Genomic DNA, 24,145 nt, shown 5'->3' with positions numbered 1-24,145 from the left:
TTTTAAATTTAGCATCTCTCTCTCTCTCTCTCTCTCTCTCTCTCTCTCTCTCTCTCTCTCTCTCTCTCTCTCTCTCTCTCTCTCTCTCTCTCTCTCTCTCTCTCTCTCTCTCTCTCTCTCTCTCTTTCGGTTTTATTCTCATCTCTTCATCCCTTCGTTTTCTTTGTTTCTTCATACCATCTTTTTTTCTCTCTCTCCCTTCCTCCTGTCTTCCTTCCCTTCCTCCCTTCTCTCTCTCTCTCTCTCTCTCTCTCTCTCTCTCTCTCTCTCTCTCTCTCTCTCTCTCTCTCTCTCTCTCTCTCTCTCTCTCTCTCTCTCTCTCTCTCTTTACTCTCCCTCCTATACGCCTGTCTACCTAACCACATGACTTACCTATCTATCTTATTTTCAGCAGTTGTGTCACCCTATCTAAAAATCAAATTGCTGGAGCATAAAAAAATATATATATTGCTACTGGCACCCAAACGCAATAAATGTGAAGGTTTACTGGCACTAACACGAGAGCGATACTTGGCACTTTGTCTGCAGCGGAATCGTGACTCTAAAGTTTAAAAATATAGTTGTTGCTGCAAAAAAAAATCAATAATCGCGGGCCATTGGCACTCACACACGCGGAAAATTTAAGGGCCACTAAAATATGAAGCAATGGCACCCTATCTACACCAGGGTCGAGGCATCATAGTCCGTAATTTAAGATAATGCCACAAATAAATATTGATAAGGGACTATTGGCACTCATATACGAGGAATTTGAGGGCCACTGGCACTAAAATAGGAGGCAAATGGCACCCGTTCTACACCAGGGTCGAGGCACCACAGTCCGATATGTATGATGATGCCACAAATAGATAGTGATAAGGCACCATTGGGACTCACATACGAGAAATTTGAGGGCCACTGGCACTTAAATAGGAGGCAAATGGCACCATATCTTTCGTGGAATCGTGCTACAACGTCCAAAAATATTGCTATAAAAAATCACTTGTCAATATATACTGGCACTCACACGCAAGAAATTTGAGGGCATTAGCACTAAGATATAAGCTAAATGGCACCATATCTTCAGAGGAATCTGGCACCAAAGACCAAAAAATCAAGTTTCGGATGCATAAAAAAAATCACATGAGAAATCAGTCATTGGCCCTAAAACCAAGAGACTGGGGAAGCGGAAAGTGGAAACTAGACAGTGTGATAAAGGCAAATAAAGAAATGGCAAGGGTCAGGTCACAAAAGGATAACAGGCGAGTAGACAGCATGTTAATAATGGCGCCTCTATAAACAATTGCCTGCGCCATGACGGGCTCGGGCAGACCATCACAGGCCCCTAAGGAATAGCCTACCGGCGCTATAGGCCACATGTAAAAAAAATCATAAATGCAAATAAAATTAATCAATGGCAGTATTCAGGTCACATATGAAGGAAGGAGAACAACAGAAAAGTGTACCTCAGCGACCGTAAATAAAAACTACAGTGGCACTAAGAAAACCCAACGGAATGAGGCCAGTGTCACTCAGATGTAATATGTACCCACAAAAGGCACTTAACAAATACTTAAGTCCATATCTAAGAATCTGAGGGACACTGGCACTCACAAAAACAGCTCACTTGGCACTTTACCTTCAGCAGAGCCGCGGCGCCCCAGACATGACACGCTGCAGGTCAGAGCGTGCCACCTTAGCCAGGAAGTCCCGTCGCAGTGCCTCCAGCTGTGCCCTGAGCTCCTCCGTGCCCTGCCCCCCTGCCCTGGCCCCCGCGCCCACACCCATGGCACTCAGCTCCTCTTGGATCAATGTGTTAGTTCGTAAGTTGGTTGAGGAGGTGGATGGGGTGCTGATACCCTGTGATGTGTTGATGGGGGAGCCTAATGTGATGTTCTGCTGGTCTTGTAACTCATGGGATGTGCCGGTGATGTTCCCTTGGTGATGTGAACCGTGTGATGTGTTGATGCGGGAGGCTGAGGTGATGTTCTCTGGGCCTTGTAAACTGTGGGATGTGTCTGTGATGTTCTGCTCTTGAAAACCGTTTGATGTAGCTGTGATGTTATGGTCTTGTAAATCGTGTGACCCTATGATGTTCTGCTGATCTTTTAAACCGGGGGTAGCTGCTGTGATGTTCCCTTGGTCTTGTAAGCCGTGTGACGTGCCTGTGATGTTCTCCTGCCTTGGTAGAGAACGCGATATGGAGGTGGTGTCCTCAGAACCACTAGAATAAGGCACCAACTGGGCTGTGTTACCATCATTAGCAATGCCAGGAATAAAATCACAGGCCGGAATGGGATTGAAACCGCTATTACAAGGGATCAACTGGGTTATGTTAGGATTAGTAACATTTCCAGAAACCGATTCACAGGCCAGCATAGGATCAAACCCGCTAGTACAAGGCATCACCTGGGTCGTGCTAGCATTATTGGCACTGGCAGGAATGGGATCACAGGTCAAAATAGGATCAAAACCTCCTAATTTGGGATCGAAACCTCCAGTACAAGGCATTAGGGCTGCGGAGGCATTCTTAGCACTACCCACACTCGAGTCACAGGTCAGAATAGGGTCAGCACTGCACTCTTGACTTGGGGACACAGACTCAGGGCGGGCCGGGTCATCAGAGGGGCTTAGTGATGTTACCCCATGTCCAACCAGCCGTGGGGAGGGCGGTGAGGGTACGTGGGTGGTATCTGCTGGTGTGTGGGCGGTGTTAGGGTGTGTGGGCGTGGCTGGGGTGCTGGCGGGGGTGGGGGTTGGGGTGGGTAAGGTGCTAGCGAGGGCCATGAGGCGGTGGGCGAGGCGGTATACAGCGTGGCGGCTCTCCTCGATCTCCGCTTCCTCGTTGTTGTCGGTTACACTTACCTAGAAAACGGGAGTATTATTGTTAGTGAGATTTAAAGGGTAACTTAAGGTTATAACGAGACTATAAGAAAAAAATTACTCCATACAGGGATATACATCGGTAATCGGTTACACGTACCTAGAGAACGGGATTATTATTGTTGTAGAGATTTAAAGGGAAACTTAAGGTTATAATGAGACTAAAAGAGGTACATTACTCCATACAGGGATATTATGGGAGCGGTGAGTAGCGGGCTTTTTTTTTCACTCTTTTTGTTGCCCTTGAGCCGTCTCCTTTGTTGTAAAAAAAACAAATAAAAAAACAAGGGGAGGCGGTGGCTAAGTGGTCAGCGTGCGGGTGTGGTGAGCCCATGCACCTTGGTTCGAGTCCCACCGATGCACGCTGACAATTTTCAACTATCGCCGAGTGTCTGAAGATTATCCACACGCTGCCCAGACCTTCAGTCAACCCCCAACTGCAGAGACTTCGTTCAAAAGAAGCACCGGGGGGCAGCATGGGCCAAGCAAGAGGCATATATCACGGCAGCCACTATAAAGAAAATTCGCCTGCTTCACTAACGGGCTGTGGCTGTCCAAGATACCCTTCAAGAAAGCCTGGAAACACATGGCTATCTCTCTCTCTCTCTCTCTCTCTCTCTCTCTCTCTCTCTCTCTCTCTCTCTCTCTCTCTCTCTCTCTCTCTCTCTCTCTCTTTTTGTATGTTGGTTTTTGTATGTTTGTTTGTTGGTTTGTTTGCTTGTTTTTAGTTTGGTTTTCTGTTTCTTTGTTTCTTTTTTCGTTTATTTGTTTTCTTTTTCTTTTTCCTTTTTTTATTTCCATGATTTTCTTCTTTCTAATTCTTTCTTTATCTTTTACTCTCTCTCTCTCTCTCTCTCTCTCTCTCTCTCTCTCTCTCTCTCTCTCTCTCTCTCTCTCTCTCTCTCTCTCTCTCTCTCTCGGCCGGTAATATCTGCTGGGCGTATTACAGCAATAACGACAAGGCCTTTATGACTGAAGCACTTTGGCAACGTGATGTAAAAACCCTCTTCAATATAAAAATACAAAGGCGGGCTTTCAACACAAAACGGAACTCGTACACGGACTCCTATTAACACGCGGCGAACATATAAAAATAAATGGATATAAAAATGGAAATGGTAATATATGTTCTAACCCATCTACTTCAATTTAGTGTAGTTTGACATTGATACAAGGCAGGGAGAGCTTGGAATAGAGGCATTCAGTCATTATATAAACGAGTTCGTATTATTACCGAGGAAATTAAAGGGGAAAAAAATACGTGTTAACCCTTCTAGTGTAGTTTAGTGCATATTGCCATCCTTGACGCTAGGCAGAGAGAGTCATAATGTATATACGTGTTTACTATTACTGAGAAAATGCCATTGAAAAATATATGTACTAAATCCAATCGAAATTACAGGGAAAAAAGGCACGTATTAACCCTTCTAGTTTAGTTTAGTGTAGTTTGACATCCTTGACGCTAGGCAGAGGGAGTCATAATGTATATACGTGTTTACTGTCACTGAGAAAATGCCATTGAAAGAGATAATATGTACTAAACCCAATCGAAATTACATGGAAAAAGATACTTATTAACCCTTCTAGTTTAGTTTAGTGTAGTTTGGCATCCTTGACGCTAGGCAGAGGGAGTCATAATGTATATACATGTTTATTATGACTGAGGAAATGCCATAGAAAGAGATAATGTGTGCTAAACCCCCGAAATTACAGGGAAAAAGATACGTATTAACCCTTCTAGTTTAGTTTAGTGTAGTTTGACATCCTTGACGCTAGGCAGAGGGAGTCATAATGTATATACATGTTTATTATGACTGAGGAAATGCCATAGAAAGAGATAATGTGTGCTAAACCCCCGAAATTACAGGGAAAAAGATACGTATTGACCCTTCTAGTGTAGTTTAGTGTAGTTTGACATCCTTGACGCTAGGCAAAGAGAGTCATTATGTATATACGTGTTTACAATGATTGAGAAAATGCCATTGAAAAAGATGATATGTACTAAAAACATTAATTTCTATATTTTCATTCTTTCCTTTTTTCTTTTTTCCCATTCTATCTTTTTCCTCGCATTTTCTTCCTCTCTTCCTTCCCTCCTTCCTTTTTGTTCCCTTTCTTCATTCCTTCCTTCCTTTTTTTCCTTTTCTTCCTTCCTTCTTTCTTGTCATCTCTTTCAGTTACTCTTAAAATATATATACGTCCTTCATATCACTGAGGACAATGCATAAAAAAAAGACATGTACTAACCCCACCATGTAATTTTAGTATAGTTTGACACCCTTGGGCTTATAATACGGGGTCGTTCCTCCTAATATAATGTCGTCCCTAGGTAAGCTTATTATGCAAGCTCGTTTGGTCCTGTCACGTCACCTGCATCGTCCGTCTCCCGCGCGCTGTCACGGTATCTGATTAACATTCTCTGCTGCTCCCGTCCCGTCCCGCCCCGTCCCATCCTGTCTCTGCCTGTCCCCGTGATGGCTGTCAGATAAAAAAAAAACTCTCGCTGCCTAACTTTCCAATGTGACTTTTTTCTCTCGCTTTTATTTGCCGAAAAGGAAGCAGTTCAAGAGCGAAAAAGAGGAGGAATTTCAAGGGAGTGAAAAGGATATTAAAATTAAAGGTGTTGCTTGGCCTCCTGCTGATGAAACCTGAAGGGGTGCATGACATTCCTGAGCTCTTTTACCTCCTCCTCCTCATCTACATACTTTCTTCTTCCTCGGCCATTACCTTCACCCGTAACACAAGCTCTCCCTTCCTCGGCTGTTCCTTTCACAAGTATTACAAGCTCTCCCTTCCTCGGCCATTCCCTTCACCCATATCACAAGCTCTCCCTGTCTCGGCCATTCCCTTCACCCGTATCACAAGCTCTCCCATCCTCGGCCATTCCCTTCACCCGTATCACAAGCTCTCCCTTCCTCGGCCATTCCCTTCACCCGTATCACAAGCTCTCCCTTCCTCGGCCATTCCCTTCACCCGTATCACAAGCTCTCCCTTCCTCGGCCATTCCCTTCACCCGTATCACAAGCTCTCCCTTCCTCGGCCATTCCCTTCACCAAAATCACCTTTTACCAATCCTTCAGCTGTTTCCCTTACTATAAAACAAGCCAACGTGACGTACCTTAGTGGGCGGGGCCATGGCGTGGGCGAGGTGCCTGGCGCGCTCCAGCACCGAGGGCGGCAGGGGCGTGAGGGCAGCGAGGGACAGGCCGTAGTGCGTGGTGCGGGTCACGCCCTTCCGCAGCATGTGAGTCAGCTGCAGACGGCCGCCCGCGCTCTCCAGGCTTTCCATGTGGTAGCTGAAGGGGCAGGAAAAAGGGGGTTAGGTTGGGGACAGCTGGTGATGAGGTGGGGGGCAGGTGGTGAGACGGGGGCAGATGATGGGGAGGGGACAGGTGATGAGGCGGAGATTGTGGATGGGAACGCAAGTCACTGACTAATTCATGTTAATCTGACGAGTCCATGACGATAACTAAGGACTACATAATCTCATAAGAACAGAAATAGTCCACAAGAGGCCGGTAGGTCTTTGGAAGGCAGCTCCTATGACCCTATCCCCGCCTAACATCACTATCCATGAATTTATCTATTTTTCCTGAATGTGTCTATCGTATTGGCACCCAAGAACATGACTGCCATCCACCACTCTGTTAGTAAACCAATTCTTGCCTATGTACTTGCTGAATCTGAATATATCCAATTAAAACCCATTACTACGTGTCCTACGAACCGTTGCCAGATTATCGTACGCATAACATTGTATTTTCCGGTTTCTGGCCCATAAATATTGCAAAAAAGAGCATCAATAATTACCGATTTTAACAATAATTATAAATGCATATCGTTATCTTTATGGGTGCGATAGTTTTTGGTCAGAAATTGGCAAAAACAATACGCCAAGTACAACAATCTGGTAACGTTGGTCCTACCCGGCTCTCTAACCATCAAAACCTAATTAATATCCCCCTTATTAAAGCCCTTCATCCATTTATAAACTTTGATCAAGTCTCCTCGCACCAATACCTCTCACTCACTTGGTAACGTTGGGGTAGAGGGCGGCCAGGCGTGTGAGGAAGAGCGTGTGGGTGACCAGGACCGTCGTGGCACCAAGGCGGGTCAGTGCCTCCACAACCGCCCAGGCCAAGGCACCGCCCTCCTCCAGCGACGTGCCTGATCCCAGCTCGTCCAGGACCACTAGGGAGTCAGGGCCTGCTCCTCCTCTTGATCCTGTGCCTGATTCTCCTCCTCCTCCTCCTCCTCCTCCTCCTCCTCTTTCTCCTCCTCCTCCTCCTTCTCGTCTTCCTCCTCCTCCTAGCAGTATTTCCTCCGTGCCAACCATCATGTGTGCCACCTCGTTCATCTGAGTGAGAGGAGAAAGATTGTGTTTTGAGAGAAAATAGATAGATAGATAGAAAGAGAGACAGACAGACAGATAAGACACATACACCCCCTCCACACACACATACATATATACAAACAAAGAAACAGATAGAGAAATAAAGAATACAGAGAAACATAGACATACGAATTGAGACACAGACACACAGACAGACAGAAAAAGACAGACAGATAAACAGACGAACAGAGAGAGAAAGAGAGACAAAAATCAAGAAAGAATATGCAAGAAGAAAAAGAAAACGAAACAGAGATATATATGAAAGATTAAAGAGAGAGAGAGAGAGAGAGAGAGAGAGAGAGAGAGAGAGAGAGAGAGAGAGAGAGAGAGAGAGAGAGAGAGAGAGAGAGAGAGAGAGAGAGAGAGAGAGAGAGAGAGAGAGAGAGAGAGAGAGAGAGAGAGAGAGAGAGAGAGAGAGAGAGAGAGAGGAGGAAAGCAACAGCCTAAAAGTGAACCTGAAACATATAAAAGAGAGAGAAATAAAGAAAGAAAATAGAGAGAAAGAAGAGAGAAAACACTGATGATTTATGGGAGAAAGAGAAAATAAAGAAACACGGATATATGAAAGGTTAGAGAGAGAGAGAGAGAGAGAGAGAGAGAGAGAGAGAGAGAGAGAGAGAGAGAGAGAGAGAGAGAGAGAGAGAGAGAGAGAGAGAGAGAGAGAGAGAGAGAGAGAGAGAGAGAGAGAGAGAGAGAGAGAGAGAGAGAGAGAGAGAGAGAGACACACACACACACACACACACACAAACACACACACACACACACACACACACACACACACACACACACGTAGAAAAAAAATAATTAACGGTTCCAATTTTCCTCTCTCTTTCCCTCCTCTCCTTCCCTCCTTCTCTCCTCCCCGCCCTTCTTTCCCTGCGAAAACATGGGGGGGGGGGGGAGGAGAGAGAGAGAGAGAGAGAGAGAGAGAGAGAGAGAGAGAGAGAGAGAGAGAGAGAGAGAGAGAGAGAGAGAGAGAGAGAGAGATTTATGGGAAGTCGCCTCCCGTGAAATGAAAAAAATACAGACATACTAAGAGCAGAAGAAATAAATAGATAGATAGATAGACAGACAGATAGATACATACATAGGCGGGTAAAACTGCAACAAGGGTGAAAGTTGTACCAAAAAAAAGGTAGAAAACAAAATAGGAAAATATATATTGAAAGAAAAAATGAATAACAAATGGAAGAGAGGGAAGTCAGAAAAAGAGAGAGAAAGAGAGAGAAAAATGATAAATGAACGATGCATAAATAAATAAATAAATAAAAGAATTAGAAAAAGACAAATATGATGGATGTGGAATAAGAAAAAAAAATGCTATGGAGATAGATAGATAGATAGATAGAGCAAGAGAGAGAGAGAGAGAGACACACACACACACACACACACACACACACACACACACACACACACATCTCATTCTTCTCTTTAATCTTTAGAACTTGTGTGTGTGTGTGTGTGTGTGTGTGTGTGTGTGTGTGTGTGTGTGTGTGTGTGTGTGTGTGTGTGTGTGTGTGTGTGTGTGTGTGTGTGTGTGTGTGTGTGTCTCTCTCTCTCTCTCTCTCTCTCTCTCTCTCTCTCTCTCTCTCTCTCCTCCTCTCTCTCCTTCTCTCCTCCATTCTCCTCCTCTCTCCCTCCCCACCCCTCCCAGGCTTTCTACATTACCCACGAACATGGAAACTACAGCAGCAGGAAATGGTGTAGCCAGATCGCGGTTAGGATACACGTTATATATAAGGACCTATGTAGCGTACCCTTCTCCTTGTGTATTGGCCTGCCCTGCTATTCATCACGAGGGGAGAAGGAGAAGAAAAGGAGGAAGATAAGGCCAAGGGAAGTGAGGAGGGAAGGGAATGAGAATGAGGAGGTAGAGAAGGGAGGGAAAGTCATATGAGAAGGAGGAGGAAAAAGGTGGAGAAGATGGAGGAGGAGGAAGAGAAAGAGAATGGAAAGCAAAGGGAAAGAGGAGGAGGGAAAAGGAGGAGGAGTTGGGGAAAGAGAAGGGAAAGGAGAGGGAAAGAGGAGGAGGGAAAAGGAGGAGTTGGAGAAAGAGAAGGGAAAGGAAAAGGAGGGAGGAGGAGGAGGAGGAGGAGGAGGAGGAGGTGAGGGAGATGGGAAAGGAAAGGGGAGGAGGAGGAGGAGGAGGAGGAGGAACACAAGACCAAAGGAAGCAAGGGAAAGAGCGTGAAATGACCAGTTCGAGGAGGGATAGATAGATACATAGATAGATAGAAAAATAGATAGACAGAGAGAAAAAAATCAAATATAATAAATCGATCAATAAAGAAAACAAATGAATTAACAAACAAACCAGTGAATTAACAAGTAAACAAAGAACCAGGGTACAGGCGAATGCACGGGCTCGTCTTACCTGCACTTGGAAGGTGGACTCGTTAGCCTCCGGACGGTCCTCTGAGCCTAAGTGTGTGAACAGCTTGGTGACGGGCCGCAGCGACGCCATCTCCGCCGGCACGAAGCTCCCGATCTGGACAACACGGGAACATGGACCAGTTATAGAATGGAGACGAGGAACTTTGAAGATGAAGAGAGGACTAAAGGAAAATAACTATTGGGTATTCTGGAAATTACTCTCACTGTGACTCGTATACATAAGTTACCGGTGGAAACTAACCTAACCTTACCTAATCTAACATAAGCTCCCGATCTGGACAACACAGGAACGTGGACCAGTTATAGAATGGAGACGAGGAACTTTGAAGATGAAGAGAGGACTAAAGGAAAACAACTATGGGGTGTTCTGGAAATTACTCTCACTGTGACTCGTATACATAAGTTACCGGTGGAAACTAACCTAACCTTACCTAATCCAACTTAACCTATCCTAACCTGACCTGACAAGACCTAACCTAACCTAACCTATCCTATCCTAACCTGACCTTACCTTACCTTACCCAACATAGCCTAACCTGACCTAGCCTAACCTGACCTTACCTAACCTAACCTATCTTAGCTGACCTGACCTTACTTAACCTAACTTAACTTATCCTAACCAGACCTGACCTTACCAAACCTAACCTAGTCTAACCTGACCTGACCTGATCTAACCTAACCTAACCTAACTTAACCTATCCTAACCTGACCTTACCTTACCTAACCTTTCCTAGCCTGACCTGGCCTGACGTACCCTAACCTAACCTAACCTAACGTAACCTGCCCTATTCAAGAGTGGGCAGCACATACCCGTACAGAGAAAGGAAATACGCTACCCAGTCGACCTGCCACGAGGGAACTCATTACTCTTATGAATGCTTCAGGGCGTGCGCCGAGGCAAGGATATAGAGGGGAACACTGACGTTATGAAGAAAGGGGAGGAAAATTTGCACCATAAAGGCGTTGGGACGACCGAGGGAGAGGGAGCAGGCACGGATTATATTGGTCCAACAGATCTCTCGACCCAAATACTTCAAGGTTGGGAGGGCAGTACACTATTTCTATACCGAGATGAGGCAGAGAATAGGGGAAAAACAGCATGAGTCTAATTATTTCAAGATGTGAGTATCAGGAGACCTCTCCTCTCGAAATTGACCTCCCTTTTGGCCACTCCTCAACTCTTTTTTAGGGGCAGTGATTTGCGGGCTTTTTTTCATCATTGTTTTTCTGCCCTTGAGCTGTTTCCTTTACTGTAAAAAAAAATAATAATCTTCAATACGTGTGTTAACCGAAATACCTCAATGCTACAGGTGTATATCAAGGCTAGGAATGCCATACACTGTTTTTATACCGAGATGAGGCACAGAATTGGGAGAAAATAGCACGAGTCTTATTATAATCTTCAATACATATGTTAACCGAGATACTTCAATGCTACAGGTATATATCAAGTCTGGGAAGGCCATACACTGTTTCTATACCGAGATGAGGCACCACAATATACGACCCTAATCCAAACTCTCACTGATCACGTATGTTATTTATGGGCAGCAGAGTTGTAAAGAGCACCGGTGGCGTCCCCGTCCCTCGCCCCGACCAAAATAGCCTATTAACTTTATGAATATATTATAATGCACGGTGTTGGATTAATAGCATTTGGTGAGTATATGTATTAATGCGTCCACTTTGTATGGCGGGAAGGTGGGAGGAGAGATAGATAGATAGATAGAGAGATAGAGAGATAGACAGATGGATAGAGAGAGAGAGAGAGAGAGAGAGTGTGTGTGTGTATGTCTGTTTGTCTCTCTCTCTCTTTCTCTCTCTCTCTCTCATCTTTTCTTTTACTTCACACTATACGTATTTTCAGAGGCAGCGCGCTATTGCAATCTTTTTTTTATTTCCCTTCTTTATTCTATCCCTTGAGCTGCCTCCTTCCCCATAAACAAAAAACAGGCTTGATACGTTTGCCTTCCCTCGCCTTCCCGTCAGCTGTTCGTCTTTTCCGCTCCGCCTCTGATGTCCAGTTTCCGATATCGAAGCACTTCATTCTCACCCTCACTCTCTCGCTCTTGCTCTTGCTAAACTGCTCTCACGCTTCCCTGCCTTGCCAAGCACTCAATCTTCCCGAATCCAAAGGAAAAAGTTTAATGTATACGGTTTAGCTGCGCGTTGCCTCGGTGCTCATATCCGCTACAAACAAGCTGGGAATTTTTCAGTCACCGTCGAGTGGCCTAAGACTACCCACATGCCGTCCTGAAGACCACCTGTTTACCCGGACTCTAGATTATCTCTCTAAATAAAGGATGAAAGATGAGCTCCAAGGGAGAGAATAAGCTAACCAAGATGGCGCTTCTATAAACACTTGTCTGCGCAAGATAGATAGACCTAACCTATCCTAGCCTGGCCTGACGTACCCTAACTTAACCTAACCTATCTTAACCCATCCTAACCTGACCTAACCTTACCTAACCTAACCTAACCTATCCTAACCTGACCTGACCTTACCTAACCTAATCTAACTTAACCTAACTTAACCCATCCTAACCTGACCTAACCTATCCTAACCTGACCTGACCTTACCTAACCTAATCTAACTTAACCTATCCTAACCTGACCTGACCTATCCCAACCTGACCTGACCTTACCTAACCAAACCTATCATAACCTGACCTGACCTTACCTAACCTAATCTAACTTAACCTATCCTAACCTGACCTGACCTAACCTAACACATCCTAACCTGACCTAACTTTACCTAACCTATTCATCTAACCTAACCTATCCTAGCCTGGTCTGACGTACCCTAATCTAACCTAACCTAACTTATCTTAGCCTGACCTGACCTTACCTAACCTAACCTATCCTAACCTGACCTGACCTTACCTAACCTAATCTAACTTAACCTATCCTAACCTGACCTGACCTTACCTAACCTATCCTAACCTGACCTGACTTTACCTAACCTAACCATCAGGCCCCACCAATAACCTAACTTAACCTAACTTAACCTATCCTAACCTGACCTGACCTTACCTAACCTAACCTATCCTAACCTGACCTGGCCTTCCCTAACCTAATCTAATTTAACCTATCCTAACCTGACCTGACTTTACCTAACTTAACCATCAGGCCCCACCAAGAACCTAACTTAACCTATCCTAACCTGATCTGACCTTACCTAATATATCCTATCCTAACCTGACCTGACTTTACCTAACCTAACCTTCAGGCCCCACCAAGAAAGACTACTCCAGCCACAGACAGAAAGTGAAGAAAATTAAAAGGTAGAGGTTCTATTCTCTTCCCTTACTAAACGGATATTAAACTATTAGACTGTGGAACTATTCTCTTGCTTATACCAAATTATTAAACCTATTTTGCCATATAGAGAGACTGAAAGCTTATAGACGAACACCCACAGTCGGAAATTGAAATAAAGCAACAGACTGCGCAAGTGACTGACTCTCCCTTCAGCCAATTACCTGAGCAACGGAAGCGAGGAGTGGGTGAGGGAGTGAGTGGCCGTACCTGTGCAAGACTTCCCTTCATGTTGATATATTGCCAGGCTAGGGAAAGGTAAGGTAGGGAAGGGATAGAGTATGGAGAGGTAGATGGATAGATTGATTGATAGACTGACACAAATATAGATTGATGAATAGACAGGTAGATACAGATAGATTGAGTTAGTTTGTTAGTTAGATAGATATAGTTAGATAGACAGATAGATAGGGTAATTAATGAAAAATGAATACGAGAGAAATATATAGTTAGAATTGGAGATAGACAGAGAGATAGAGAGACAGAAGGAAAGAGAGAAAGAAAGAAACAGAGATAAGGAAACACAAGAACAGAGAGAGAGACAGAAACAACGAAAAGAGAGACAGAGACAAAGACAAACAGAAACAGAGATAGACATAGACAGAAAAAGAAAGACAGACAGAAACAGAGAGACAGAGAGCGCCAGAAAATGAATATACAAAAACTGAATATAGAGAAAGAAACAAAGAGGGAGACAGAGAGAAATAGACAAACAGAGAGAGACAGAGACAAAGACAAACAGAAACAGAGATAGACAGAGACAGAAAAAGACAGACAGACAGAAACAGAGAGACAGAGTGCGCCAGAAAATGAAAATACAAAGATTGAATATAGAGAAAGAAACAAAGAGAGACAGAGAGACACACACACACACACAGACAGCGAGGCCGGACACATATACAAACACTACAGGTAAACACACACACATAGCCATCCATCCTCGGCCTTACCTGAGCGAGCACCTGGATGAGGGCAATCTGGCGCAGGTAGGTACTCTTGCCGCTCATATTGGGACCCGTGACCACCATCAGGAGGCTGCCGGGACCCAGGAACTGACGGGAGCGAGGAAGGGGAACAGATTAAGGGATTTGCATTTTTATTATAATTTATTCTTCCACTTATGTTCTTATGTTCTTATGTTCTTATTCCTATTCCTGCTCTTATTCTTATTCCTATTCTGCTTATTCTTATTGGTGTTATTGTATTCCTATTGTTATTATTATTATTATTATTACCATTGTTATTGAGGTAGGAAGTTCTGAGGTAATGAAGTGTTTAAGGAAGCGTGTCTGGAGGGAAGGAGAGAGAGGAGAGGAGAGAGAGAAGGAGGGAAGGAGGCTGCCGGGGCCCAAGAACTAGCGAAGGCGAGGAAAGTTAACAGATTAGGGTAATGTTATTGTTATTGTTATTATTATTGTTATTGTTATTCCTCACCCTATTCTCATTCTTATTCCCTCTCTTATTCTTATCACCATTAGTATTAGTTATGGTATTTATATAGTAATAGCAGTAGTAGTAGTAGTATTAGTAGTAGTAGTAGTAGTAGCAATAGTAGTAGCAATAGTAGTAGTGGTGGTAGTGGTAGTAGTAGTAGTAGTAGTAGTAGTAGTAGTAGTAGTAGAAGAATGGAAAGGAGGAGGAGGAGGAGGGTGATGATGATGATGAGGAGGAGGAGGAAGAAGAGGAGGAGGAGGAGGAGGAGGAGGAGGAGGAGGAGGAGAATATAATGTCCAAAAAACTGCAAAAAGGAGAGAAAGGGCGAAGATTAAGTCCAGACAAAAGAGAAGGACACTTAAATTAGAAAATGCTGGGAGGAGGCGCAGGAGGAGGACGAAGAGAACGAAAAAGATCAAGACGAATAAGTATAAGAAGAAGAAGCGGAGGAGGAAAAGGAGGAGGAGGAAAAAGAAGACAAAGAAGACCAAGACGAGGAAGAAGAGGAGACGGAAGAAGGTGCATGAAAGGAAGGAAATAGAGAATGAGGGAAGGGAGTATAAGAGAAGAATGAAAGGAAGAGAGAGAAAAGAGGAAGAAGGGAGAGAAGCAAAAATAGAGAAAGGAGGAAATAGAGAGAGGGAGTAAACGAATTAGGAGAGAGATAAAATGTAATAAAAAAAACAAGAATTAATGGAAGAAGAAGAGGAGGAGGAGGAGGAGGAGGAGGAGGAGGAGGGGGAAGAGGTACGAATGGAAACACTAAATTGACTCCTGATACAACGAAGTCAAGTGTCATTGGAGACGAAGAAGAGGAGGAGGAGCAGGGAGGAGGAGGAGGAGGAGGAGGAGGAGGAGGAGGAGGAGGAGGAGGAAGAAGAGGAGGAGGAGGAAGGAGAATAATAAGGAGATAAATGGAGAGATAGAAGGAAGAAATTGAACTGGATGAAGGAAAGAGGAGAAAAAACAGAAGAGGAGGAGGAGGAGGAGGAGGAGAATAAAGGAGATAAAGAAAGCAGGAATAAATGAAAGAAAGAAAGAAAGAAGAAAAAGAAACTGCCATGGAAGAGAAGAAAGAGGAGAAGAGGAGGAGGAGGAGGAAGAGGAGGAGGAAGAGGAAGAAGAGGATAAAGAAAGAAGAAAATATTAATAAAAACGGATAAAAGGAAAAAGAATAGAAAGAATAACAGGAAGAGGGAAGAGGAGGAGGAGGAAGAGGAGGAGGAGGAAGAAGAAGAGGATAAAGAAAGAAGGAAAAAAAAGAAAAAAATATTAATAAAAACGGATAAAAGGAAAAAGAATAGAAAGAATAACAGGAAGAGGAGGAGGAGGAAGAGGAGGAGGAGGAGGAGGAGGAGGAGGAAGGAAGGAAGGGAAGGAAGGAAGAAGGGACGCAGGCAATCATACGCTAAAAGGGAAAAAGGAAACAAGAAAACTGAGGACGAATGTGTAATAAAGAAAGAATTAATGAAGGAGGAAGGAAGGAAGAGGAGGAGGAGGAGGAGGAAGGGAGAGAGAGAGAGAAAGGAAATGGAGGAGAAATGCGAATGAGGGGAATGGAGGAGTATGGAGAAGCAGAGGAGGAGTAAGAGGAGGAAAAGGAGGGGAAGAGAGGAAAGGAGGAGAAATACTTCCTCTCCTCCCTCCTTCCTCATCTCCTCCTATTTATTCCTTCTCTCTCTCTCTCTCTCTCCTCCTCCTACACACAAGCCTATGGATAATCCTCTTTCTCCTCCTCCTCCTCCTCTCCTTCCTTCCTTCCTTCCTTCCCTCCAAACACGCTTTCCAAAACACTTCATTTCTTCCTCTTCTTCTTTCTCACCTTTTCTTCTCCGTATAATCTCCTCCTCCTCCTCCTCCTCCTCTTTCTAAACAAACAAACATGCTTTCCTCAATCTAGCTTTCCATCCGCTTCCTTCTCCTCCTCCTCCTCTACTCCTCGTCTTCCTCCTCCTCCTCCTTCTCCATTTCCTGAACCAAAAACACTACACTCCTGTTCTTCTTCCTCCTCCCCTCCTCCTCCTCCTCCTCCTTCACACGCTTTAAACAGACTCCTCACGCCTTCCTCCTCCTCCTCTTCGTCTTCCTCTTAATCCATCTTCTCTTCCTGTCTTCCTCCTCCTCCTCCTCCTTCTTCTTAACCCGATGCAACAAACACGCTTCCGACACCTCCTTCCTCTTCCTCCTCCTCATCTCCTCAAGTTCTTCATCACGCCCTCAAGACAATTTCCGCCCATTAGTGTTGCCTACTTAGCACGCCCACGCTGGTAATTTCAAGGGCGGGAGAGTCCACGGGGATAGAGTTCGAATTTCTCTAATTATATCTGTTTGACAGGGGCGTGTAAGTTGCTGGGAAATGTCACTCATGAAAACACGATTAGCCTTCTCTTTGGCCTTAGGAAATAATAATAGAGGGAGCTAAATACGTTTAATAATATGGACCGAATAACATGGGCCGAAAAACCTCTGCTCTAGGTCTTTGGTGAGGTGGATTTGCATGTCATAAAAACCTCTACCATCACACCCGCCCCACGACCATCGCCACCAGCAGCACCAGCACCACGATTCTTAGAGGGGAAGTAGTAAAAAATAGGCTAAGAATAACTGCTCTAGGTCTTTGGTGAGGCGTAACAATCACACCTGCCTCACGACCATCGCCACCAGCAACACCAGCACCACGATTCTTAGAGGGGACGTCGTAAAAAAATAGGCTAAAAATAACTGCTCTAGATCTTTGGTGAGGTAGATTTGCATGTCATAAAAACCTCTACCATCACACCCGCTCCACGACCATCGCCACCAGCAGCACCAGCACCACGACCATCGCCACCAGCATCACCATAACATCACCACACCTAACAGTCACTCTTATCGCCGCCTCCACCCTTCTGGCCGGCTTAGAATCTAATCTCCTTTTGGTCTCAGAGTGGCGGATCTGAGCGCCTGAGACACACCGAAAATAAAATGGAATAAGATGGAAAAGTGGCGAGGGATGAGAGGAAGGAAGGAGGAGGAGGAGGAGGAGGAGGAGGAGAAGAGGAGGAAGAGAGGAGGTTTAGGAAAGTATAAGGTGAGGGAATGAGATGGAAAATAAAAAAAAAGTGGGAAGGGATGAGAGGAAGGAAGGAAGGAGGAGGAGGAGGAGGAGGAAGAGATGGAAGGGAAAAACGGGGTTAATGAGGGAGAAAGTGGGATGGAGTAAAGATGAAATAGAATGAAATGCAAGGTAAGGAAAAGGAAGGTAAGGAAAGGAAGGTAAGGAAAGGAAGGTAAGGAAAGAAAGGGAAGGGAAGAAAAGGAAGGGAAAGAAAGGAAGGGAAGGGAAGGAAGCGAAGAAAAGGAAGGGAAAGAAAGAATGGTAAGGCGAAGAAGGAAAGGAAAGGAAGGGAAGGAAGGTCAGGAAAGGAAGGTAAGGAAAGCAAGGTAAGGAGAAGGACGGGAAGGAATAATACCTAGTTATAGAAAAAAAAGTAAGCAAAGGAAGGGAATAAAAATGAATGGTATGAACAACACTAACAACAAACCAACCAAAACACTTTTAACACTTACCGAGTTATTAGGCACAGGCGGCGTAGGGGAGAGGAGGTCCAGGATGGGGTGCCGGCCTCCTCGGATGGCCATAGTGTGCGAGAACTCCGGCCGAACCCACGAGCCCAGCGCCGCCACGTGAGCCAAAGCCACTACCAGGTCCAGGGTAGCCACAGCCTCGCCTAGGTCATGCAGGACGCCGATCTTGCTGCGTGCCTCGCCTAAGACCTCCTGGACGATGCTGTAGAAGGTGAGAACGTTAGGGGCGGTATTATAAGACACTTCCGCTTCTCACATCAGTATTTCTAAAGGTCAAAGAGGGGATCAATTGGGTTCTAATGAGTGTTTCTTTAGGTTCACGGTACAGAAGAAGGGCCAGACTACCACAAGGGTCATAAAACTACTCCCGTAAATGCCCGAAACTCCCATGAAAGCTTTGTCAAATATGTGTGTACTTGGCCGAAAAGATGTTAGGAAGGGAGATGAGGGAGGGAAAAGCGAGGCGGTGGCTGAGTGGTCAGTGTCCCGACGCCGCATCCAGGAAGACACGGGTTCGAGTCCTGACCCCCCCCACAGCAATGGAGAAATTAAGAAGAGAATGGAAGGAAAACAAAAGTCGAGCTGGGAGGAAAAATAGAGGAGAGGGAGAGAAAAAACAGAAGGAATGGAATGGCAACGAAGGCAAAACATTCCATTCCTCGATTTAAACTAATTAACGAGAGAGAGAGAGAGAGAGAGAGAGAGAGAGAGAGAGAGAGAGAGAGAGAGAGAGAGAGAAATAAAAAGAAATAAAAAAGGACATGGGAAAAGAGAAAGGAAGGGAGAAGAGAAAGAAAAAAAGAAAGAAATAGGACAAGAGAAAAGAGAAAGGAAGGAAGAAGAAAAGAGAAGATAAAAGAAAGGAAAACAACCTAAAATTAGATAAATAAATAGAAGGAAAGAGAGAAAGAGACGATAATAAATGAGGTAGAAGAAAATGCATTACGAAGAGAGGGAATAAGATAACAAAGAAAAAGAGACAGCAGGAGATCAAAGAAGAAGAGGAGGAGCAAGAAGAAGAAGATGAAGAAAAAAAAGCTTGCAGAAGATGAAAGCGTAACATGATGCAGTACGAGAGTAAACAAAGGGGAGAGAGAGAGAGAGAGGGAGAGAGAGAGAGAGAGAGAGAGAGAGAGAGAGAGAGAGAGAGAGAGAGAGAGAGAGAGACAGAGAGAGAGAGAGAGAGAGAGAGAGAGAGAGAGAGAGAGAGAGAGAGAGAGAGAGAGAGAGAGAGAGAGAGAGAGAGAGAGAGAGAGAGAGAGAGAGAGAGAGAGAGAGAGAGAGAGAGAGAGAGAGAGAGAGAGAGAGAGAGAGAGAATGAATTATAAGGATGCAGGTACAAAAATAAATGGGAACAAAGTGTGGCAATACATTGCAATCATAAATCTTGTTGTTGTTGCTGTTGTTGTTGTTGTTGTGTGTGTGTGTGTGTGTGTGTGTATGACTGTCTAACCAACTAAGTAACTAATAAGAGAGAGAGAGAGAGAGAGAGAGAGAGAGAGAGAGAGAGAGAGAGAGAGAGAGAGAGAGAGAGAGAGAGAGAGAGAGAGAGAGAGAGAGAGAGAGAGAGAGAGAGAGAGAGAGAGAGAGAGAGATAAAGAGGAAGGAGGAAGAAGGAGAGAGAAGGAAGGAAGGGAGGGAAACATGAATGGAGGAAGAATTGGAGAGAAAATTGATTAGAATGAGGGAGGAATAAATATGAATTGATAAGAAGGAAAATGTTGAGAGAGAGAGAGAGAGAGAGAGAGAGAGAGAGAGAGAGAGAGAGAGAGAGAGAGAGAGAGAGAGAGAGAGAGAGAGAGAGAGAGAGAGAGAGAGAGAGAGAGAGAGAGAGAGAGAGAGAGAGAGAGAGAGAGAGAGAGAGAGAGAGAGAGAGAGAGAAATGGCTGGCGCATGCATAATGAAATGACGAAGCGAATCAGTAATTAATTCTGGATGAGATTAAAGTTCTATGAAAAGGTAATTAGTGAGTGAGTGAGGGACTAACCGACTAATTGGCTGACATACCTACTGACTGATTAACTTACTGATTGACTGACTAAAATACTAATGAATTTAAAGAGGGATAAACGGATATATAAATAGATAGATAGAGAGAGGGAAAGAGATGACGAGAGATGGAGAAATAACATAGAAAAATAATATGCTTGAGATAATAGAGAATAACATGAAATACAATAACATACAATAAAATACAATAACAATACAATAACAATACAAGACAGAGAGACAGAGAATAGGGAAAGGAGGAGGAGGCGGAGGAGGAGGAGGAATATGCTGAAGATGAGATGAAGGAGAAATAGGAGGAGAGCTGATAGGAAAACAATCAAAGGAGAAAGAAGAGGAAGATAATAAGATGGAGGAGGAGGAGGAGGAGGAGGAGGAGGAGGAAGGTGAGAAGTTGCAAGAGGAATGAGAAGGAAGGAATGGAAACGAGAGGAGGAAGAAGGAAGGAGAGGAAGAGGAGAAAGAGGAGGACGAAGAAGAGGAGAAGGAAGAGAAGGGCAAAGAAATGGAGAAGGAAGGAGGAGGAAGACCAACACAGCATTCCACCTCCACCACCATCACCACCACCACCAACAACAACAACAACACGAGGAGGCTCTCCCTTAAGGAAACTTGTGGGCGAGCAGCAAGACTTTGGCGAGGCAGAGTTAGGCAAGACGGTGAGGTCAGGGCGAGAAAGGGAAGGAAGGAAGGAAGGAAGGGAGGCTGACAAGAAGATCAATCGGGTTCTAATGAGTGTTTCCTTAGGTTCACGGTACAACAGAAGGGTCAAACTACCACCAGGGTCATAAATCTACCCCTGGAAATGCCCAAAACTCCTATGAAAGCCTTGTCAAAACGTATTTCATTATGTTCATGGTACAGAAGAAGGGTCAAACCACCACCAGGGTCATAACTCTACTCCTGGAAATGCCCAAAATTCCTACCTAGTCAAATATGTGTTTCTCAGATTCACGGTACAGGAGAAGGGTCAAACCACCACCAGGGTCATAAAGCTATCCTTGGAAATGCCCAAAACTCCCACGAAAGCCTTGTCAAATATGTGTTTCTTTAGGTTCACGGTACAATACAAAGGTCACATTACCACCAGGGTCATAAATCTACCCCTGGAAATGCCCAAAACTCCTACGAAAGCCTTGTCAAATATGTGTTTCCTTAGGTTCACGGTACAGAAGAAGGGTCAAACTACCACCAGGGTCATAAAGCTATCCCTGAAAGTGCCCACAACTCCTACGAAAGAGAAATATGTGAGTGTGGGCGTCGAAATGTTTAAGAATATGACAGTATATACTCACACGTTGCTCATGACCAGAATCTCCCTCACGATGTCCCTTGCTCGCTGGTCGAGTTGATAGACAAGCTCGGTGGTGCAAGACAGACAGCCTCGCCCACGCTGTACCTGCAAAAGCCACACCTTGTTAATATATGATAGTGTTGTTAGTACAGGTATAGGTATATGAGGTATAGTTATATGTATTAGTATAGAAGAGTTATTAGTTATTGTAGTTTGTATAGTTATAAGGCTTAGTTAACTTGGCTTTTGGGTTGCTTTGTGGTCCATGTTGTTGTTGTAATTGTAGTTAGTATTCTGTTTTGGTGGTAGGTGTAGTGGTGGTAATGGTAGTAGTAGTAGTAGTAGTAGTAGTAGTAGTAGTAGTAGTAGTAGTTGTAGTAATATATTTTGACCCTTTCCTCCTCCACATCTTAATCATCCTTACCATATTCCTTCCTCCTCCTCCTCCACTTCCCTGTCCATCTCCTCACACCCACACACCACCACCATCACCACTACCAGCACCATTATCCACTCCTGTTCTGTCTACCTTCATTTCAGTCTTCAACCTCTGTTTTACTTTTTACTTTCCTTCCTTATCATCTTTTTCCTGTTTTTTTTCTTTCCTTTCTGTTTTCTTTCCTTGTCATCTTCTTTTCCTTCTTCTCCCTCTCTCTCCTTTCCTCTTCCAAGCTATCTGATCTCTTCTCTTCTACCTCTGTTTTACTTCTTACTTTCCTTCCTTATCATCTTCTTCCTCTCTTTTTTTCCTTTCTCTGTTTTCTTTCCTTGTCATCTTCTTTTCCTTCTTCTCCCTCTCTCTCCTTTCCTCTTCCAAGCTATCTGATCTCTTCTACCTCTGTTTTACTTCTTACTTTCCTTCCTTATCATCTTCTTCCTCTGTTTTTTTTTCTTTCCTTTCTGTTTTCTTTCCTTGTCATCTTTTCCTTCTTCTCTCTCTCTCTTTTCCGCTTCCAAGCTATCTGATCTCTTCCCTTCTACCTCTGTTTTACTTCTTACTTTCCTTCCTTATCATCTTCTTCTTCTTTTTTTTCCTTTCTCTGTTTTCTTTTCTTGTCATCTTCTTTTCCTTCTTCTCCCTCTCTCTTTTCTTCTTCTAAGCTATCTGATCTCTTCTACCTCTGTTTTACTTCTTACTTTCCTTACTTATCATCTTCTTCCTCTGTTTTTTTTTTCCTTTCTCTGTTTTCTTCTCTTGCCATCTTCTCCGTCTCTGTTTTCCTTTTCCAAGCAACCTGACCGTTACCACGCATCTCAGCAGCACCAGCACCAGCCTTCTCAGCCTTTTCGTGAGTCTCGTCTGGTCCCTAAAACATCGGCTCAGAAGACTCCCGGCTCTGCACAATCAAATTACCTGAGAGTGGGTGCCGCTGATCCTCCCCGGAGCAGGTCTTGCCCTCATTACTCACTGCTTTTATCTGCTGGCTCGACTGCTAAGACTCTATCTCCCTCTCTCTCTCTCTCTCTCTCTCTCTCTATCTATTTATCTATCTGTTTGTCTGTCTGTCTATATCTGTTTCCCTCCCTTCCATTCTTCTCTCGATTCCTTAAGGTAAGAAAAGAAAGGTAAGAAAGGAAAGGTAAGGAAGGGAAGGAGAGGAAAGGAGGGAAAGTGCTGAGTAAGGCAAGGAAAGGAAAAAAAAAAGAGGCGAAAAAGAGAGAGAGAGAGAGAGAGAGAGAGAGAGAGAGAGAGAGAAAGGTGTGGGAGAGAGATAAGGACAGACGAAGAGGGAGAAATAAAGTAAAGGGAAGAAAAATGTGAATGAAAGGGACATAAGAAAAAGAGACCCCCCCCCCCCTTCTCTCTCTCTCTCTCTCTCGCTCTCTCTCTCTCTCTCCGCCCCCACCCCCCCTCCCAAAATGCATGGCGCTCAATGAAGGCGATTAAACAGTTCAAAAGTTGTTGTGGTAATGATCGCCTCCTCGGCCTTTGGGAATAATTGATGTGAGAGTCGAAAGCGCCTGAGAACACAGACCTAAGAGCACTCGGGTCTGTCTGCACGAGCCACCAACTACACGGTCACGTCCCAGGCCCTGACATCCCCGGCGGCACTTCGCAGACCTGTGTGTCGCTGCGCCGCGGGTGATTTTAATTATGGAAAGCAAGAACTCGCGTCTCCCTCATTGTTCTTTTTCTCATTTCTAAGCAGGTGCGTGTGGCCGGCAGGCAGGCACACACACACACACACACACACACACACACACACACACACACCAGTGGTGGGCGCAGTACCAAAAGTTTGGGGTTGCGTTACGCGGTACTGCGGTACCTCAGCATGCCCAGTGCGTCCCGCGGTACTCCGGTATTTTTCCCGCCCCCCATGGTGGGTTCCGCGGTACTGCGGTACCTGGTTTCTAAATCAGCACTTAGAGAGAGAAAAAAAAAAGCTCTGCGACACCAATTACCAAAAACACCTATATGAAAAAAAAAAAAAAAACGCCACATGATATTAGGTGGAAACTATCCAGTAGGAAAGATGTGCCCGGAATAAGTAACAATAATGTTGTAGATAACAATAATATATACAGGTACTTATTTAATAGATTATTTCCAAGGAGCAAGATTTTCACCGACCTGCCAGTAGTGAAGTTGAGCCCAGACTTAGAAGTTAGAACGTTACACGTTCTAAATCCGTCTGCGTTAGCACGGTACACGTTAGTAACGTGTCTCTCTCCCCCTTCTTTCTCTGTTGCCTGTTATAGCGAGATAATCGGCTTGCACGCAACTAATTTAACTTACTATAGGAGTTATGAGGTGTTGATTAATTTTAGAAGCAAGTATGGTTCCTCCTAGAAAAGCATAGGTGAAAAAATCCTGGTTCCTACCTCCCTCCGATGAAAAATCACATCCTTTTAATTAACAATAGGTACCTATA

General features: G+C 44.4%; 1 protein-coding gene across 1 annotated transcript in view; it reads right to left on the bottom strand.

The window, feature by feature from the left end:
* LOC127002248 (mutS protein homolog 4-like) overlaps nucleotides 1–24,145 on the bottom strand; it is a 135,131-nt gene that overhangs the window by 97,438 nt on the left and 13,548 nt on the right. The window contains exons 13-19 of the mRNA XM_050868055.1: nucleotides 21,271–21,374; nucleotides 17,951–18,170; nucleotides 13,918–14,019; nucleotides 9,630–9,743; nucleotides 6,894–7,219; nucleotides 5,981–6,158; nucleotides 1,619–2,844 (exon numbers count right to left, since the gene is read on the bottom strand). Of these exons, the coding sequence (XP_050724012.1) occupies nucleotides 1,621–2,844; nucleotides 5,981–6,158; nucleotides 6,894–7,219; nucleotides 9,630–9,743; nucleotides 13,918–14,019; nucleotides 17,951–18,170; nucleotides 21,271–21,374 (2,268 nt within the window). The 3' untranslated portion in view covers nucleotides 1,619–1,620. The remainder of the gene's footprint in view (nucleotides 1–1,618; nucleotides 2,845–5,980; nucleotides 6,159–6,893; nucleotides 7,220–9,629; nucleotides 9,744–13,917; nucleotides 14,020–17,950; nucleotides 18,171–21,270; nucleotides 21,375–24,145) is intronic.

The sequence above is a fragment of the Eriocheir sinensis genome, chromosome 22 (genome assembly GCF_024679095.1).
Source record: "Eriocheir sinensis breed Jianghai 21 chromosome 22, ASM2467909v1, whole genome shotgun sequence".
NCBI classification, from domain to species: Eukaryota; Metazoa; Arthropoda; class Malacostraca; order Decapoda; family Varunidae; genus Eriocheir; species Eriocheir sinensis.
This window is presented reverse-complemented; position numbering and strand designations above follow the sequence as displayed.